The 20,865-nt window shown below is 36.2% G+C and overlaps 1 protein-coding gene across 5 annotated transcripts in view; it reads right to left on the bottom strand.

Annotated features, from left to right (window-relative positions):
- Window positions 1-1,306: 1,306 nt before the first annotated feature.
- Window positions 1,307-20,865, bottom strand: part of LOC116583900 (cullin-4B-like) — a 117,061-nt gene continuing 97,502 nt past the window's right edge. For all 5 annotated transcript variants that reach the window (XM_032331898.1, XM_032331901.1, XM_032331899.1 and 2 more), the window contains 2 exons: window positions 3,627-3,779; window positions 1,307-1,887 (listed from right to left, as the gene is read on the bottom strand). In XM_032331898.1, coding sequence (XP_032187789.1) covers window positions 1,792-1,887; window positions 3,627-3,779 — 249 coding nt within the window. In that variant the 3' untranslated portion in view covers window positions 1,307-1,791. The remainder of the gene's footprint in view (window positions 1,888-3,626; window positions 3,780-20,865) is intronic.

The following is a 20,865-nucleotide window of genomic DNA, read 5'->3' as shown; positions in this document are numbered from 1 at the left end:
CACACCTATCAACATGTATCATAAGCAAACTGTCCAAAGACACACAAAGGACAAAGACTATCTTGAAAGCTCCAAGATGAAAGCAATTTCTCACATATAAGCATACTGTTTGGGGGAGTCTGGGTGGCTCAGTTGGTTAAGAGACTGCCTTCAGCTTGGATCATGATCCTGGAGTCCTGGGATGGAGTCCCGCGTCAGGCTTCCTGTTCACCAGGGGGTCTGCTTCTCCCTCTGACCTTTCCCACTCATGTGCGCTCACTCTCATTCTCTCTCTCTCTCTCAAATAAATAATTCTTTAAAAATTAGTTTAACAAGCATAATACTCTTAGGATATTAGCAGACTGCTGAACAGAAATCTTGTAGTTTAGAAGGAGTGGGATGATATATTAAGGTGCTGATAGAAAAATGCGAACTACTAAAAACTGTATATCTAACATACATGAGAAGTTAAGGCATTGCCAGTAAACAAAAGATGAAATTCTCCACCTGATATGGTATACAAAATGCTGATGGGAGTTCACATTTGAAAGGACAATGAAAGGAAGCAAAAGCTTTTGAAAATATGCTGAAAAAGAAATGAGAAGGGAATGAAAATATTGTACTACAAAAAAAAATCTGTCAAACCCAGGAGAAAGCAGAAGGAAGGAAAGGGAGAACAAATAAAGAAAAGAGCAATAGTATTTTATACCTCTAATTACTTTAGATGTATATGACTTGAATTTCCTAATTAAAAGATAGTTTCTAGCTATACACTACTAAGAAGAGATATTGTTATCTAAGGACACACACATGCTAAAAATCAAAAGATAGAAAACAAATTCCATACAAATGAGAACCTGAAAAGAATAGTGATAGTCATACCTATTTTTACACAAAATAAAAAATAAGCCAAAATTTTTAATAAAATAAAAAGTTAAAATGGGGGACGCCTGGGTGGCTCAGTTGGTTAAGCAGCTGCCTTCAGCTCAGGTCATGATCCCAGCGTCCTGGGATCGAGTCCCACGTCGGGCTCCTTGCTCAGCAGGGAGCCTGCTTCTCCCTCTGCCTCTGTCTGCCTGTGCTCTCTCTCTCCCCCTCTCTCTCTCTGATAAATAAATAAAATCTTAAAAAAATATTTATTAAAAAAAAAAGTTAAAATGGTAAATTTCAAATTATATTTTGCCACAATTTTATATATATACGTGTGTTGTAACTGAAGTAAATTATTTTAAAGATGTCTGAAATTTAAAAATAAATAAATAAATAAATATGTCTAAAATTATTTTTAATATTATATGTAAGTTTTTAGATTTATTACATACTGTGCTATTAGATGTTTTACATTATTACATGACTAATTTTGCCAGGAAAACCAACATAAGGACAAATAAGTCGTATTAATTCCTAAGTTCATACAGAATTTAAACCATCCAGACATATAATTAATCTTGTCATTTTACACTTAAATGTGTTTGTTTCTAGGTTCTTCTACATGAAATTTGTTCTTTATTAAACTAATACACATTACATGCAATGAATATGAACTATACTAGAATGAACAATAGAGAGTGAACTGTAAGAAATATTCCATAAAGTTTCATCATTAAGTGCACTGTAAATATATTAAAAACTGTCATTCAGAAAATTGTATACATTAACAGAGAATGCTGATGAAAATTTTCATTCTGCATCTGTACTTTTAATGCGTTGTTTTAACCCAATATCAGTACAATATTTTAATCAATTAACAAGACCGTGAGGCACCTACAAAAAGTAGGCATAGTGTCAGATATTCAAATTAATGCCAGAGCTTCATGCAATATACTTGTACTGGTTTGGATTTTCTTTATCTCTTTCCATGTAGTCTCTGTCAATTAAGGATTCTATTCTCTTCTTCAGATCAGAAGGCTACAAAACAAAGTAAATTATTAGGGTTAGTGAAATTGATATCACAGTATTTCCTATTCTTTCCTCAAATGCAAAAAATCCCAAATGATTACATTTTATATATTATATTTATTATCCATATTTCTCAGGAAACAATAAATTTCTTAACTAAAGGAAATTAATACCATGAAACCTAGATACACATAAGGAAAGTACAAAATAAGATTAAAGCATAACTATTACATAAGGAATAGAATAAAAGTTTAAAAAATCATACTTTCAATTTCTTTAATAACAATGCAGAGAAAAAGCAGTTATATTCATTAACCACTACCATATATCAAAGGCTCTAGAATGCAGAAGACAGCTAATACCTTAAGCACAAATGTTTCTATTAGGCACACATTTAGTTAGGACATAGAGATCGCACTGACTATAATGCACACTAAGGAAAGTAATTCCATAATTTACTAAAGCACAACAAGCACCAACTGAGCCATGAGTAAAGAACATGGAAAGATTTCAAAATTTTGTGTTTCTTTTTTTTAAATTTTTCCTCAGAGAAAAAACAGCTTTTAAATTTAAAAAATTAGGATTACAACAAGGATAATGTAGCAGCCTAGCTAGAATTTCCTTAGCACTTTACTATACTTTGATTACTCTCTTGTCTTAATAACACTAGAATAAATTGTTAATTAAAATTATTATTTTCCATGAGGAAGCTAAGATAAAACATATTATGTAAACTTGCCAAGAGTCACAAAATAGAAAGAGATGAAATAAAGTGCAATTGAAATCCTAGCCAACTGAGAAAAAAAAAAAAAAGAAAAGAAATCCTAGTTAACAGTTTCCAGACTTTATAAGCCAAGCCATAAACAGTCTAGAAATTGACACGTCCTGTAGAAACTATATTTTGATCATTTAGGATATATAAAACTATTAACAATTTTTCACTTTATTTCAAAGAAGAAATGCGGGAAAATACTTGAATTTTTTTGAAATTTTAACTTTTTTAAAATATTTTTTTCATTTATAATATTATCATTATTATTAGGTGCAGTTAGCCAACATATAGTACATCACCAGTATTTGATAAAGTGTTCAATGAATCATTAGTTGCTTGAAATTTTTAATATTACCTCAAAAATTTTATTCAAAAGCCAAAGCTATAAGAACCAAACACAATAGCTGTAAACAGTGTTTTTTAAAAAAACCTCTCTATATTTTAAAAGGATAGCAAGAAATAATTTGTCAAATATTGCTATATAATTTGGTAGATTGTAATATTTAAATGTCATCAAGATCAATCCTTATAAGAGGCAAAGACAGAGAAAGGAATCTCCTAATGAGATCAAAGGCCTCTCTGCTAATTGTGAAGTATTCAATTACACATAAGCAATGGGAATAAAGGCAATTCCTGTATTATCTAAAGGAGATACATAATGGAGGAGCCTTTAAATCATGGGAGGTACAGTGGAAATATTTAAAATTGGATCATAAAGTTGATTTTTTTCTGCTGTTACTTTTTAAAATGTTCTAATTTATTGTTTCTGTTTGAAAAATTGATACAATCAATAATTTAATACAGTAAAGTATAACAAAAGAGGGACATAAGTCCTGTTTTCTACTCACTGTGATAATCACATTAACACACAGTACTTAACTCACATTATACATAAATTTTTATTTAAAATTACTTTATAAAATTTATTTATTTAAAAGTACTCAATGTCACTGAATTTTTTGATAGATCTGTTTACCTTCAGTGTAAATTTTAGCTGGTTATACAGTTCTGACAGAAGTACACTGTGGCTAAGTGTTTTCCTTATCTTCATTATACGAACAATTGCAGCATCAATCTGATATTGTCGGTCTTGGAAAACTCTCTGTGTGGTGATGGCATGTTCCTCTACCTAATAAAAATAATTAAAAGATAATAGGACAATACATACGATTTTAATAAGAACCATTATATTCAAACTTTTAACTTAAAACAGGTCTATCTTTTCTTATATCCTAAACTAATATCCTATATTCAACAGTAATTTTCTAAATCATCTGAGTTTCCAGTTAGGAATATGTAATCTTTTTCACTGCCTCCTGGGACGCAAATTCCAAATAAAGCCTCCAAATCCTCAAAGCAAGAGTGTCTTCCTTTTAATTTCTCAATCTTTTCTATATTTTTACTACTTCACAGTCTGTGTGTGCTTTCATCAGTATTATATTTGCTTAAATGCTTTCTACTTTTCCCTTTTTAAAGATTATCTCAACTCTGCTTTTCCAATAAAACTGGAAATATACTACCTCTAATAGAAATACCTTCATTTATCTTCTACTCTTCAGATATATATTTTCTATTGAAGTGAAAACACAAAATTAGCCATTTTTAATTCAAATGGCTAAAAAATTTAAAATATATGGTTGGCAGTATTTAACATACTCATAATATTGTGGGACTACCATCTACCTCTAGTTTCAAAACATGTTCACCATCCAGAAAACAATGATTAAGTAATGATTAAGAATGATTAAGTAATAATTCTTCATTCCCCATTCTCCATGATGTAGTTACCACTAGTCTTCTACTTTGTGTATTTGTCTATTTTTCAAATATATCATGGAAAGGATTATACAATAACTTAGCTATTATGTCTGACTTCTTTCACTTAGCATAATGTTTTTGTACACAAAATGTATTTTTTAAAGATTTTATTTATTTATTTGACAGAGAGATCACAGGTAGGTAGGTAGGCAGGCAGAGGGGCAGGCGTGGGGGATGCAGGCTCCCTGCTGTGCAGAAAGCCCCATGTGGGACTTGATCCCAGGACCTTGAGAACATGACCGGAACCAAAGGCAGTGGCTTAACCCACTGAGCCACCCAGATGCCCCTGTACACAAAATATTTTTATACAGATAAATTTTTTTTACACATAATGTATGTACAATTAAACTCATATCGAATACTTTCTCTAAACAGAATAGAATCAAGCTAAGAATCACTAAAGAAAGGAAATACGTGGATATAAATAACAGACACTTAAATAACAACAGGTTAAGAATAAATCCCTAGAAGGTGCCTAAGTAGCTCAGTCTGTTAAGCATCCAACTCTTAATTTCAGCTCAGGTCATAATCTCTGGGTGATAGGATCAAGCCCTGCATCTGGCTCCACACTCAGTGCAGAGTTTGCTTGAGGATTTCTCTCACTCTGCCCCTCCCCTCACACATGTTCTCTATGTGTATGTGAAATAAATAAATTTTAAAAAATAAATCACTAGGGAAAGTAGAAAATACTTGGAAGTAAATGAGAAGGAATACAAATGAAAATAAAATGATGGAATACTGTATAGCAGTGCTCAAAGGGAAATTTAAAGGTGTAAATTCTCATATTCAAAAAAGAAAGAGATCTCAAAGCAGTAACAGCAGGAACTTGAAAAAGAAGAGAAAACTGACCTCAAGCTGCTGAAAGGAAATAAGAGCAGAGGCAAACAAAATAGAGGATAAAATAGAAAAAATCATAAAAATAAGTTGGTTTTTTGAAAAGAGTAACAGAACAGGAAGACCTTTTTAATACCAATAAAAGACATGGGTTTATTTACCAGAATCTTGCACAGCTGGGGAAGATGGGTGCTCCCTCACCACTACTCCTTTCCACCATGGTAGAGACTGTCAGCTATCTCTACCTATCAGCTTGAGTGATTGGGTGATGATGATACTGTTTGTTTTAGCCACTTCATTGTTTTTCCCTTCGTTTGTTTTGCTCTAATATAGTGGCGGAACTAACTTCTCCTTTGAAAACACTGACTTCTACCAAGGCTCTTTTATTCTTCGATATCTCTTTCAATTCTCTTGCTTTTTCCCCAGCAGTAACATCTGTCATCTGTGGTAGTCTTTATTTGAGAGGGGGTAGTTGTGGAATTGGAGAAAAAGTTCTCCGCGTTTTTCCTTCTTTTTTCTGATTCATATTCAACCTTAAATTAGTGCCTGTGTGTTGTTGCAAATGGCCCCTTTGTCGCTATCTTATCCCACCGGTGAGATAAAATTTTTCAAAGTCTAAGTGTATGATGGTTTTCCACTTCTGTAAAGTTAGAGTAATTTTCTCTTACATTGTCCCTTCTAAGTGATTCACTATTTCAAATGTTAAAACATATTTGTTGTTTCTCCCTCAGTGGGTTTATAATTTTTTTTAAAAGAAGAGTCCAGGCATTCCTTCAGTGATACTTGTGTGCCTTTTAAGACTGTTCCACGGAGGTGCCTGTGTAACTCAATTGGTCAGATGACTGCCTTTGGCTCAGGTCATGATCCTGAAGGGCTGGAATCAAGTCCTGCATCAAGCTCCCTGCTCAACGGGGAGTCTGCTTCTCTCTCTGACCTCGCCCTTCTCATGCTCTCTTGCTCCCTCTCTCAAATAAGTAAAATAAAATAAAATAAATCTTAAAAAAAAAAGGCTGTTCCATAGGAGGGATCTCTCATTTCTCCTATGAGCTTTAACTTAGTGAGGTTTATACAGAAAAAGTGTCAAGTAAATTTGAACTTCCTTTTATGTCTTTAGTTCCATGTGTTTTATAATGTTACAAGTACTTTTATCAAACCTTCAGCAATTTGTTAAAATATTATACATACCTGTACAAACATTACTTCCTTTTCAGTTTAACATTAAGTGAGCCAATAATACTTGTGCTTTGTTTCCTCTCAGGTTTAGGATACCCTACAACCTCATCCCTCTGTTTTGTCCAATAAAAGCAATTTTTAAAAACTATCAACTTATATATATATTAAGTTAGATGGATTACAAGCCAATATTTCTGATAAATATAGGTACAAAAATACTTAACAAAATTAAATCAAATCAAGCAACACATTAAAAGAATCACGTAAAAGGATCAAGTGAGATTTATTCTGGGGCTGCAGGTATGGTTCAACATCTTCAAGTCAATGTAACAGATCACATTAAAAAAAGATGACAAAAATCATGATCATCTCAATGAAGGACAGAAAAGTGATTGATATAATCCAAAATCAAATTGTGACACAAAAAAATATCAACAAAGTTGATACTGAGGGACAGTACCTCAACACAGCAAAGGCTGTGGATGACAAGCCCACAGCTAATACTACACTAAAACTTGAAACTTTTTGGCTACATTCAGGAAAAATACAAGGATTCCCTCACCACTTTTATTAAACACAGTACTGGAGGTCCCAGACAAAGCAATCAGAAAAGAAAATAATAAAGGCCAAATTGTAAGTGAAATAAAGCTACCAGTGTTTACAACCAACATAATACCAAAAGGCAAAAACCTTAAAGACTCCACAAGAATACTACTATAACTAAGTTATGAATTCAGTAAAATGATGGCAGGATACTTGTATTCTATATAATATTTATTAACTATCAGAAAGAGAAATTAAGTAAACAATCCCATTTAAAATTGCACACAAAATATGAAAAAAAATAAAATGCAAGAAAGAAAGAAAGACTGAGCAATCCAAAGAAAGGATAGAAACCTAAACTGTAAGACATTGGTAGATGAAAATGAAGGTGACACAAATATATTGAAAGATATACCTTGCATTTGGATTGGAAGAATTAATTTAAGAAATTAAAAATAGAGTTTCCCTATGACCCTGCCATTGCACTACTATATATTTGCCCCAAAGATAGAGATGTCGTGAAAAGAAGGGCCATCTGTACCCCAATGTTCATAACAGCAATGGCCAGAGATGCCAAACTGTGGAAAGAGCCAAGATGCCCTTCAAGAGATGAACAGATAAAGAAGATATGGTCCATATATACTATGGAGTATTATGCCTGCATCAGAAAGGATGAATACCCAACTTTTGTATCAATATGGATGGAACTGGAAGAGATTATGCTGAGTGAAATAAGTCAAGCAGAGAGAGCAGACCAATTATCGTATGGTCTCACTTGTGGAGCATAAGGAATAACATGGAGGAATAGTGAATTGGGGGAAATTGGAAGGGGAGATGACCCATGAAAGACTGCAGGCTCTGAGAAAGAAACAGGGTTGTGGAGGGGGTAGAGGATTAGGTGAGCCTGGTTGTGGGTACTAAGGAGGTTACATGGAGCACTGGATGTAGTTTGTAAACAATGAATGCTGGAATACGGAAAAAATAAAATAAAATTTTAAAAAACCCTCAAAATGGATGAAAGACCTACATAGAAGACAGAAATCAAAATCCTAGAGAAGAATACAGGTTGAAATCTCTTGGACCTTAGCTGCAACAATATTTTCTGAGACACATCTCCATAGGCAAGGGGGAAAAAGCAAAAAAAAAAAAAAAAAACTATTGGGATTTAAGCAAGATTTAAAAAAAAAATGCTGCACAGCAAAGAAAACAGTTAAAAAAAAAAACCCTCAAAGTCAATTAACAGAATGGGAGAGGATACTCACAAATGACATCCCGGATAAAAAGGTCTGGTATCCAAAATGTATACTGAATTTACCAATCTCAACACCCAAAAAACTAATCTAGTCAAGAAATGAACAGACATGAGCAGATATTTTTCAAAGAAGACACCCGAAGACTAATAGACATGAAGAAATGCTGTACATTATTCAACACAAGGAGAACAGAGCTCAAACTACACTGAGATATCACCTCACACCAGTCAAAATGGCTGAAATTAGCAAGTGAGGAAATTACAAATATTGTTGAGGATGTTGAGAAAGCGGAAACTTCTTACAGTGTTGATGGGAATGCAAGCCACTCTGGAAAACATTATGGAGGTTCCTCAAGAAGTTGAAAATACAGGCACCTGCGTGACTCAGTTAATTTTCTATCTTTGGCTCAGGTCATGATCCAGGATCCTGGGATCGAACCCCACATTGGTCTCCCTGCCCAGCAGGAAGCCTGCTTCTCTCTCCCACAGCCCTGCTGGTGTTTCCTTTCTCACTGTATCACTCTGTCAAATAAAACCTTTAAAAAAAAAGTTAAAAATAGAGCTACTCTATGACCCAGCAATTTCACTACTAGGTAATAATGGATATAAATATAGTGATTCAAAGGGGCACATGTATGCAGCAGCAATGTCCACAATAGTAAAATTGTAGAAAGAGCCCAGATATTCACTGACAGATGAATGGAAAAAGAGGATGTAGTGTGTGCGTGTGTGTGTGTGTGTGTGTGTACACGCACATATAACACAAATGGAATATTAATTGACTATCAGAAAGGATGAATTATTACCATTTGAAATGACATGGCTGGAACTAGAGGATACTCAGTTAATTGGTCTAAGTCCATCACAGAATAACAAACACTATATGATTTCAGTCATAAGTTGTAGTTAAGAAAAAAAAACTGGTGAACATTGGGGAGGGAAAGGGAAATTAAGACAATAACATTTATAAGAAACTAAGACAAAAACAGTGATGGAGACCAAACACGAGAGATGCTTAACTCTAAGGAACAAACTCAGGGTTGCTGGAGGGGAGGGGGGATGAAACAATTGGATGATGGGCACTTAGGAGAGTCCTTGATGGAATGATCACTGGGTGATCTGGGCAACCCATGAATCGCAAAAATCAACATATGAAATTAATCATACACATGATAACTTCATTTGAATTTCAATAAAACCAAAAGGCGAGTAACCTGAAACCAATGCAATTGATAACACAACAGTCAAAACCATTAGGATACAACTCGAGGGGGCACTAGAGCCATCCAGGCCTGTCACAAGAAGAAAAGTCACACTTTAAAAAAAACCAAAAAAACAAAAACCACACTATACTTTCACCTAAAGGAGCTTGACAAGGAAGAGAAAACAAAAACTAAAAATAGTAGAGAGGGGGAAAAGAAAGATTAGAGGAGAAACAAGTGATATAGGGCCTAAAAGAACAATGGAGACAATGAAACAAGGCAATAGTTCTCTGGAAAAATTAATAAAAATTAATAAATAAAAATTAATAAAATTGATAACCTTCTAGGTACAGTTAGGAAGAATACAAGAGAAGGGAACCCAATTAATAAAAGCATAAAGGAGACAGGAGTGGTAACACTCACAACTTCAGAAATATCAGTAAGTCTAGAAGTAGTATGAAAGTGATATATCAAAAAACTGGGTAACAGAGAAGAAATGGAAAATTTTCTAGAAACATGTGGAGGATGCAAACTGAAAGAAGTCATACAAACTTTGAACAGACCATTAACCAGCAAAGAAATGGAATCCATCCTGCAAAAATGTCCAAAAAACAAAAGTCTGGGACCAGATGGCTTCACAGGGGAACTATCCAAGACATGTCAGGAAGAGCTCATACCTATTCTCCAATGAGAAGCAAGAGAAATGGAAGGAACACTACAGAAGTCATTCTAGGAGGCCAGAAGTACCATTCTCAGAAAGGCACCACTCAAAAGACACCACTACAGAAGAAAAAAAAAAAAAAAAAGGACCCATGCCTCAGAGGAACACATCAGCAAAGATCCTCAAGGAAATAGCATGCTTAAGCAACCAATACATGAAAGCAATCATTCATCACACACCAGTGGGATCTCTTCCTGGGTTGCCAGAATGGGTCAATCTTCATACATCAATCAATGGGATATATCACATCAATAGAAGAAAGGATAAGAACAATGTGCTCCTTGCAGGAGATCCCCAAAGAGCATCTGGCCAAGGAAGACATCCAGTCATGATCAAAACCCTCCCCAAAGTAAGATTAGAAGGAATAGACAGGAAAATATAAAATCAAGGCCACCTATGAAGAACCTTCAGGTACAATTTTACCTGAGAGCATCTGCCCTGCAGTCAAGAATAAGGCAACATTTCCACACTCTCAACTTGTATTTTATTATTTTTATTTTTTTCATTCTCATAACCTTTATTCAACATAGTAATGAAAGTCCCAACCACAGCAAGGAGACAAATGAAAGAAACAAAGTTTCTATATTGGCCAAAAAGAAGACAGACTGTCACTATTTGCAGATGACCTGATAGTCCGTATAGAAAACCCCAAAGAGGGGTGCCAGGGAGGGTCAGTCACTACAGTAAAAGACTTGAGCACTCAGACATCAGGTCACGACTTTCTGGGTTGTGAGATGGAGCCAGGCATTTGGACCTGAGCTGGGTATGGATGCCTGCCTGAGATTCTCTCTCTCCCTCTCCTCAGGCCCTCCCTCTCATCTCCCTCACTACAAAAAAAGAAAAGGAGACCAAATAAAGAAAATGCAAGTAACTCTACCAAAACATTTGCTGGAAGTCAACAAATTTAGGCAAGCTGCTGGATGTACCATCCAAATATAGAAGTTGGTCCCATTCCTGCCACTGAGGAAGCTACAGAAAGAGAAATTCAGGAAAGAATCCCAGGGTGAAGGGCTTGGAGGAGGAGTCTAGCTGGTGGAGGTGTAGGGGGATGGAATATTTGCGCCCCAATGAATACAATTAGAGAATTATCAAAACACTGTGAACACCGAAGTAATCAAAGGGGGTGGGTGTCAAAGAAGTAGTGCCACTCTATAAGCAGAAAACTGATCACATTTTGGAAGGTAGGCAATATACAGACTTTGAAGGTCCAGGGACAGAGCTGTAGATAGGGCAGTGAGGAAGGAGGTTGTAGCAGAAGGCTCCTGCAAAGGACTGGAAACAGCGGATCTCAAAAGAGACACTTTTAGAAGCCTGCCATAGTACCTGGTTCATAGGTGCTCAGATGGTCAATGGGATCAGACAGCCAGCTGTAATGGCATGGTCTGAGGCTTCCTAGGGATGCCAGAAAAATAGATGGGGCTAAAGCCCTGCACTATTCCCAGGCATAGGTGTGTGGAAACCCACTGTGGACAGTGAAACTAGGTGCTAGCCTTGTGCTCTCTGTGTGACTATAAAGTGGAAAGTGCCACTCTGTCCTGTGACCACTTCCATGGGTTGAGTCCAACCAAAGATAGACGTGAGGAGAGAGGAAAGTGGTGGTCTGCCCACGGGAGTCCCTAAAAATTGGACTTTGGAAACTTAGTCATGGGTATAAGAAAAAACAAAGCAAATGGCATTGAATGAATGAATGAATGAATGAATACTAAATAATAAATCAAAATAAATAAATAAGGACCCAAACACAAAACTGCTCAGAATCAGGCAACATGTGAATACAGAGTTCTTACAGAAACAGGGGACAAAGTGTGCTTGACTGGTCTTCCGAGAGGGTTCACTCAAGAATGGGGAGCTGGGAATTTTCAGCCCTGGGACAAGGAGAGGGGAAGCAGAGCCTGCTTCATTCCACCTATCATTGCTGAAAAACTTTAGGAAGGAAACCAGCGCCACCTACTAGAGTCTGGAAATTCACAACAAAGTCCTGCCTCCCCATGCCCTGGACAAGCCTTTCCCCTAGGGCAAGTCCAGCTGGCAATCTACACCACAGGCACCTTTCCCAGGAGACCACCACACACCACTGCTCCCGCCAACTTTCTTGAGCAGAAAGAACTGCGATGCTTCGGCTCTAGGGGAGAAAGTGTATCCAGTATCCTTTCTACTTGAGGTCTTTGTTGGTTTGTGATTATTTTTTCATTTATTCTGTGGTCCTTTCAATTCCTTCTCTTGATTCCTGGTATACTTTTATCTCTACTTTCAGGAATTTAAGAGGAGTACAAACCTATGACCCAGCAATTGCAAGACTAGGTCTTTATCCATAGGATATAGTGATTCAAATGGGAACATGGACTCTAATGTTTATAGCGGCAGGGTCCAGAAGTGCCAAACTATGGAAAGTGACCAAATGTCCATTGGCAAATGAATGGTTACAGAAACTGTGGTATATAAACACAATGGGATATTACTCAGCCATCAAAAAGAATATAATCTTGCCATTTGCAATAATGCGGGTAGAACTAGTGGTTATTATACTAAGTGAAATAAATCAGAGAAAGACAAACACTGTATGATTTCATTCATATGCGGAATTTAAGAAACAAATGTATAAAGGGGAAAAGTAGAAAAAATATAGTAAGATGAAAATTGAGGAGGAGGCAAACCATAAAAGATGCTAATCTCCAGGAAACAAACATGTTCATTCATGGGAAGGTGTGTGGGGGACAAGGTAACTGGTTGGTGGACATTAAGGAGGGCACTTGATGTAATGAGCTTTGGGTGCTATATGGAATTGATAAATCACTAAATTCTATGTCTTAAGAATAATAATAATAATAATAATACAAAAGCTAGTTGAAACAAGAATTATCCAAGATGGCAGCTGATTTGACCTTAACCAGTATCATACATAATTATAGCTAATTATTATATATTAGCATGGTGTTGACACACCCTCAATAGCAATGGCAATTCCACCCACACCCTTATAAAAAAAGGATGTCACTCCAGTTCCAGTAAAGGGCTGTCCCTATCCAGAAAAGTTTCTGCATTACTACTACCCTGACATAAAATTCTACATCAAAAGAACTTCACTTGTGAACTCAGTTCCCACTTCTCCAATCTTTGGCCATAAAGAAATAGAGCTCATTCTATAGAATGCTCAGTTTTTTTTTTTTTTTTTTTTGACCTTGTGACATGAAACAGAGAAAGGACTCTAAAAGACAGGTATGGAGTGCCTTCAAGTATCCCAAATCCCTTCTTGTGGAAAAGGAAAGCCAAACTGTAACATATTTGGCAACAGAAAATATCTGTGGTTTAAAGGAACACCTGCTGTTTATAAGAGAGAAAGCCCCAGAACTCGGCCAAATGGCAGAGGAGTTGCTGAAAATCCCTTGTCTCAGAGGAACTGGATAGCTACATGGTTTATATGCCTGCACCCACCCTGAAAGTCCAGACCAGAGCTGAGCTGGGATGCCACAAACAGCTTGCTCTTTTAGCAAACCCAGGACACCTAACCTACACCAGATCTAATCATACCAGGGCACGTTACAGAAAAGAGATAGCTGTAGAACAGCTTCAAAAGACAAGGGGGTCTACAGGAACAATTTCTGGGTGGGAGAGGCTGACAGAAATGTAAACTGTCCTTCCATTTGAAACCAGAGGTCAGTGCAACCCAGGTGTCCTAATTGATCTATACTTCAGTGAGCCCCAGGTCAACAAATCAGTGAGTCCCAGCAATCCCCACCAAGGAAACCTCCAGGGTAATGAATACTGGAACACTACTGGTTAGCTTTCACCACAGTTTCAGCCTACATGCCAAGGTAAAATAGAGGCAAAAAACCTCTAAATACTACAGGCATGTATCACTTACACTGAGATGGATTCCAAGGACACCCCAGTGCAGAGCACTCTAGTACCTCCCAGCTAATGTCTGCTATTGATCCAGCTGTCCTGCTAAGGTGTCTCCTGCACGAAGTGCACCCAGAAACAGAGCCCGTGCCAGCATCAGTTACAGTCATCTTGTCAGGGCACCCTCTTTGTGGAAAGTTCTGGAACATCTCAGCTTATATCCACTTCAGCTTCAGTGATCCTACCAAAGTAAATTCTTTGTGTAGAATCCCAGTTCTCTCCATCTTGCACCCACTTTACTTTCAGCTGTCCTTCTAGGACACCCTCTGGGCAGAGAACTCAAAGACATTTTGGCCTGGATACTATCTCAGCTATATAGCAGCTCTGCCAAGGCACTCCCTGTACAGAATGCCCCAGGACACTATATATTGTATCCATTTTAACTTAGCTGTCTTTCCAGGTTTCCTTCAGTGCAGAGTCCTAGTACACCCTGAATAACATCCAATTCAGCCACAGCTATCCGTAGAGGCCCTCTGCTTAAAAGGCCATGGGACACCACTGCTTTATCCTTTATTCTTTATCCTGCTTTAGTCTTTGCTGTCCCCTGAGGACATCAACTGTATTGAGCCCCTAAGGTCCACATTGATCTGTGACCAACTCAGTTTTACCTGTCCTGCTGAGGTCCTCCCAACAAACCACACCAATCACAAATCCAGTCAGCCACCAAAAGTCACCAAGTTCATGCTGTCTACATAAGGGACAACCATACAGAATACCATTCTTTCAAGACTACAAACATCCATTCCAAAGAAAAAAATTTAAAAAAGAAGTAGCTGTTCCATCAAATCCAAGAAACAAATGTAAATAGTTAAACAGAACAGGAAGACAGAAGAATATGCTCCAAAAGAAAGAACAAGAAACAAAACCTAAGAATGACTAAATTAAATAGAAACACGCAAAATGACTGATAAATAATTTAAAGAAATGGTAAAAGATGCTCACTGGGCTAAAGAAAAGAGTGGACAATCTCAGTGATACCTTCAATAAAGACATAGAATATATTAAAAATAGACAATCAATATTGAAGAATACAGTAACTGAAATAAATCTCACACACACATACACACGTGTGTGCATGTGCACGTGCGCGTACATGCGCACATGCACAGACACAGACACACACACACCATATTCACACACTAGAGGGATCCAACATTAGATCAGAGGACACAGATATACCAGTGATCTGGAAGAAAGCATTCAAGCTGTATGTCAAAAAGAGAAAAGATTTATAAATGAGGATAGATTAAGAGATATCTTGGACAAGATCAAGGGAACAAACATTTGCAATATAGGGGTCCCAGAGAAGAAGAGAGGAATGTGTATAATACTTATCGGAAGAAATAATGCTTGAAAATTTTTTTAAGGAATTAAACATGCATCTAAATCCAAGAAGTTCATACAGTTCCAATCAAGAGAAAGTAAAGGAGGTTGACACTACACACATAATAAGTGCAATGTCAAAGATTAAAGATAAAGAGAACAATAAAAGCAGCAGAAACAAACAAAAAGTTGTCTCAGAAAAACCTACAAGGCTAACAGATGGTTTTTCAGCAGAAGTTCTGCAGACCAAAAATGAGTGGCATGATATATTCAAAGTTCTGAAAGGGAAGAAAAAAAAAGTCAACAGTATGCTATCCAAGCTTATCAGTTTGAAGAAGAGATAGAATCTGCCAAACAAATTCTGTATTTGCCAAATAACTATTTGCTAAACAAGCAAAACAAAGGAGTTTATAACCACTAACCTAGCATTACAAGAAACATTAAAGGAATTTTTTCCTGTGGGAAAAAAAATGACTATAAGTAGCTATAAGAAAATAATGAATCAAAACATGTAAAATATGACTATATATAGATAGATAGATATCTCACATGGAAAGACAAGTGAAAAGGAAAGAGAAAGAGAAAAACAAAAAGAAAAAATTAAGGTGTTTAAACTGAAATGGCCTAAGTAAGGCTGTACTTACTTAGGATCTTATATGTACACCTCTTCAAATCACAGAGATGTGATAGCTGCACAAAAAATAAATAAATGCAATCATAATATTGTGAAAATTCACCAATCACAAAGAGCACAAGAAAATAAAAAAGGAACAGAGAAAAACTGAAAAAACCAGGAAACTAGTAACAAAATGGCACAGGTATTTACATATTAATTACTAACATAAATATAAGTGGTATAAGCATGCCAATCAAAAGAGACAGGGTGGCAAATGGGTTAAAAAAATGACATGCATCTATATCTGGCTTAAAAGGCACTCAGCTAAATTTAAGGACACATGCAGATTGAAAGTGAAGTGCTGGGATAAGATAATCCATGCAAATGGAAGCAAAAATAAGCCAAGGTCGAAACAGTTATATCAGAAAAAATAGAATTTAAAACAAAGACTATAATAAAAGACAAAACTACACTGCATAATGATAAAGGGAACAATCCAATAAAAGCATCCAATAATTTTAATGTCTATGTACCCAACAATGGAGCATCTAAATACATAAAGTGATTAATGGACATAAAGAGAGAAACTGATGGTGATTCAATAATTGTAGCTGATGTTAACGCCCTACTTACATAAATGGATAGATTATCCAGGAAGAAAATCAGTAAGAAAAATGTGTCTGAATGATACCCAAACCAGATGGACTTAACAGACATATTCAGAACATTCCATTCAAACACAACAGAACACATATTCTTTTCAAGTGCTCATGGAACATTCTTCAGAATAGAGCACATATTAGGCTACAAAACAAGTCTCAATAAATTAAAAAAGACTGAAATTAAACCTTGCCACTTTTCCAATCACAATATAAAACCAGGTTATCAATAACAAGGGAAAAAAATGGAAAATGTACAAACACACAGAAGCTAAGAAAATTATACTAAGGAATGAAGGGGTCAACAAAGCAATCAAATATGATATTTTTAAAAACACATGAAACAAATGAAAATGAATACACAGTGGTCCAAAATCTTTGGATGTAACAAAAGCAGTATTAGGAGGGAAACATACAGGACTATCTTAAGAAATAAGAGCTCAAATAAACAATCAAACAGACCAGAGCAGAAATCAATGAAATAAAAACTGAAAATACAGTACAAAAATAAATAAAAAGAGCTAGATTCTTGAAAATATAAACAAAATTGATAAAAATTTAGCCAGCTCTATCAAATAGGAAAACCCAAGTATATAAAATTTGAGATAAAACAGAATTAACACTTATATCACAGAAGTACAAAGGATTATAAGAAAATACTCCAAAAAACATGCCAACAAAACAACAACCTAGAAGAAATAGATAAATTCCTATAAACATATAAAAATTTCAAAACGAAATCAGGAAAAAAATATAAATCTGAACAACCCAAATACTTAAATGAAACTTGTTAATAAAAATTACCATAGTTTGGCTATTGTGGACATTGCTGCTATAAACATTCGGGTGCATGTGCCCCTTTGGATCACTACATTTGTATCCTTAGGGTAAATACCCAATAGTGCAATTGCTGGGTCATAGGGCAGTTCTATTTTCAACATTTTGAGGAACCTCCATGCTGTTTTCCAGAGTGGCTGGACCAGCTTGCATTCCCACCAACAGTGTAGGAGGGTTCCCCTTTCTCTGCATCCTCGCCAGCATCTGTCATTTCCTGACTTGTTTATTTTAGCCATTCTGACTGGTGTGAGGTGATATCTCATTGTGGTTTTGATTTGTATTTCCCTGATGCCAAAAAATAGAAGTTCCGGACCGGATGGACTCACAGGGGAATTATACCCCACATTTAAAGAAGAGTTAATACCTATTCTCCTTAAACATCTCTAAAACATGGAAGGGGAAGGAAAGTTTCCAAATATATCCCAGGATTACCCTGATACAAAAACCAGACAAAACACTCCAAGAAAAGAAAACTATCGGCCAATATTCCTGATGAATAAAGATGAAGATATCCTCAACAAAATATTAGGAAACTGCCCTGAACAATGTAGCAAACATCATTCACTACAATCAGGAGGGATTACTCCAAAGATGCATCATATGACCATTTCAGTTGATGGAGAAAAATCATATGACAAAATTCAACATGTGTTTTATGATAACTTTCAACAAAGGTTTATAGAGAACATACCTTTCACCTACTTTGCTCAACTTCACCACACTCTCCTCTGTGGCAACCATCAGTTCTTATTTATAAGTCAGACTTTATGTTTTTGCTTGTTTATTCATTTGATTTTTACATTTCACCTATAACTGAAATCATATGATAATCACTGTGATTGTCATATGGATGGAACTAGAGAATATTATGCTAGGTGCAGTCAGACTGTCAAATGACAATCTCCACAGAAGAAAATGTGGTGGGGTGGAGCAAATAGGTGAAAGAAAATGGGAGACACAGGTCACCAGTTATGGAATCAATAAGTCATGGGAATAAAAGACATAGCCCAGGAATATAGTGAAAGATACTCTAATTGTGTTGTATGATGACAGATAATATCTACAATTGTGTTGAACATAGCATTACATATTGAGTTGCTGAATCACAGCTGTATTCCTGAAATGAAAGTGACATTGTATATGAACTATACTCAAATTTTTAAAATATGAAGAATTAAATACTGGGTGGGGTGTGTGGGTGGCTCAGTCAGTTAAGCATCTGCATTTGGCCTAGGTCACAATCTTATGACAATAGGATCCAGTCCCATGTTAGCCTCCCTGCTCAGTGGGGAGTCTGCTTCTTCCTCTCCCCCACTGACTGCTCTCTTTCACTCTCTCTCTCTCAAATAAATAAAAGTTTTTAAAAAAATAAATAAATAAAAATTAAATACGATTAAACAACAGGAAATTAAAGACTTGTACACTAAAATTAGAAAATATTCACAAAAGACACATTATATACAAATGAAGGACATCTGTGTGCCTAAAATATAGAACTTAATAGTGAGATGTCATACTCCCCAAGAAACCTTCAGATTCAAAGAAATCTCTAGCAAAATCAAAATGGCATATTTTACAAAAATAGGAAAAAACATATTAAAAGGCATTTGAAACCACAAAGACCCAGAATAGTCAAGAAATACTACAATACCAAGGCAACACTATAACTTTCCCTAATCAAAACATACAAAAACTTCTATAATCAAAATTGTAAGGTACTGGAATAAAAACAGATGTAGACCCATGGCATTAAACAGATGTAGACCTCTGGCATTAAACAGAGTGCATTAATACACCAATTCACAAACAAGTCTATCGCAGAAGGCCTAGAATACAGTGGGGAAAAGGGTAGTCTTATCAATAAGAATGTTGAAATATTGGACAACCACCTAAAAAAGAATAAAGCTGGAGCTGGAGCAAATAATCCTAAACTTTGTGTGGAATCAGAAGAGACCCCGAATCGCTAAGGAAAGGTTGAAAAACAAAAATAAAGCTGGGGGCATCACGTTACCTGATTTCAAGCTTTATTACAAAGCTGTGATCACCGAGACAGTATGGTACTGGCATAAAAACAGACACATAGACCAGTGGAACAAAGTAGAGAGCCCAGATATGGACCCTCAACTCTATGGGCAATTAATCTTCAACAAAACAGGAAAAAATATGCAGTGGAAAAAAGTCTCTTCAATAAATGGTGCTGGGAAAACTGGGCAGCTATATGTAGAAGAATGAAACTCGACCATTCTCTTACACAGTACACAAAGATAAACTCAAAATGGATAAAAGACCTCAACGTGAGACAGGAATCCATCAGAATTCTAGAGGAGAACAGAGGCAGTAATCTCTTCGATATCAGCCGCAGCAATTTCTTTCAAGATATGTCTCCAAAGGCAAAGGAAACAAAAGCGAAAATAAACTTTTGGGACTTCATCAAAATCAAAAGCTTCTGCATAGCAAAGGAAACAGTCAAAAATCAAAGAGGCAACCCACAAAATGGGAGAAGATATTTGCAAATGACAGTACAGACAAAAGGTTGATATCCAGGATCTATAATGAACTCCTCAAACTCAACACACATGAAACAGGCAAACACATCAAAAAATGGGCAGAAGATATGAATGAACAAACACTTCTCCAATCAAGACATACAAAAGGCTATCAGACACATGAAAAAATGTTCATCATCATTAGCCCTCAGGGATATTCAAATTAAAACCACATTGAGATATCACCTTACACCAGCTAGAATGGCCAAAATTAACAAAACAGGAAACAACATGTGTTGGAGAGGATGTGGAGAAAGGGGAGTCCTCTTCCACTGTTGGTGGGAATGCAAGTTGGTGCAGCCTCTTTGGAGAACAGTGTGGAGATTCCTCAAGAAATTAAAAATAGAACTTCCCTGTGACCCTGCAATTGCACTCCTGGGTATTTACCCCAAGGATATAGATGTGAAAAGAAGGGCCATCTGTACCCTAATGTTTATAGCAGCAATGGTCACGGTCACCAAACTATGGAAAGAACCAAGATGCCCTTCAACGGACGAATGGATAAGGAAGATGTGGTCCATATACACCATGGAGTATTATGCCTCCATCAGAAAGGATGAATATCCAACTTTTGTAGCAACATGGATGGGACTGGAAGAGATTATGCTGAGTGAAATAAGTCAAGCAGAGAGAGTCAATTATCATATGGTTTCACTTATTTGTGGAGCATAACAAATAGCATGGAGGACAAGGGGTGTTAGAAAGGAGAAGGGAGTTGGGGTAAATTGGAAGGGGAGGTGAATCACGAGAGACTATGGACTCTGAAAAACAATCTGTGGGATTTAAAGTGG

Source organism: Mustela erminea, chromosome Y, assembly GCF_009829155.1.
Source record: "Mustela erminea isolate mMusErm1 chromosome Y, mMusErm1.Pri, whole genome shotgun sequence".
Lineage (NCBI taxonomy): Eukaryota > Metazoa > Chordata > Mammalia > Carnivora > Mustelidae > Mustela > Mustela erminea.
The sequence above is the reverse complement of the archived record's forward strand: the minus strand, read 5'-3'. Positions and strand labels throughout refer to the sequence as shown.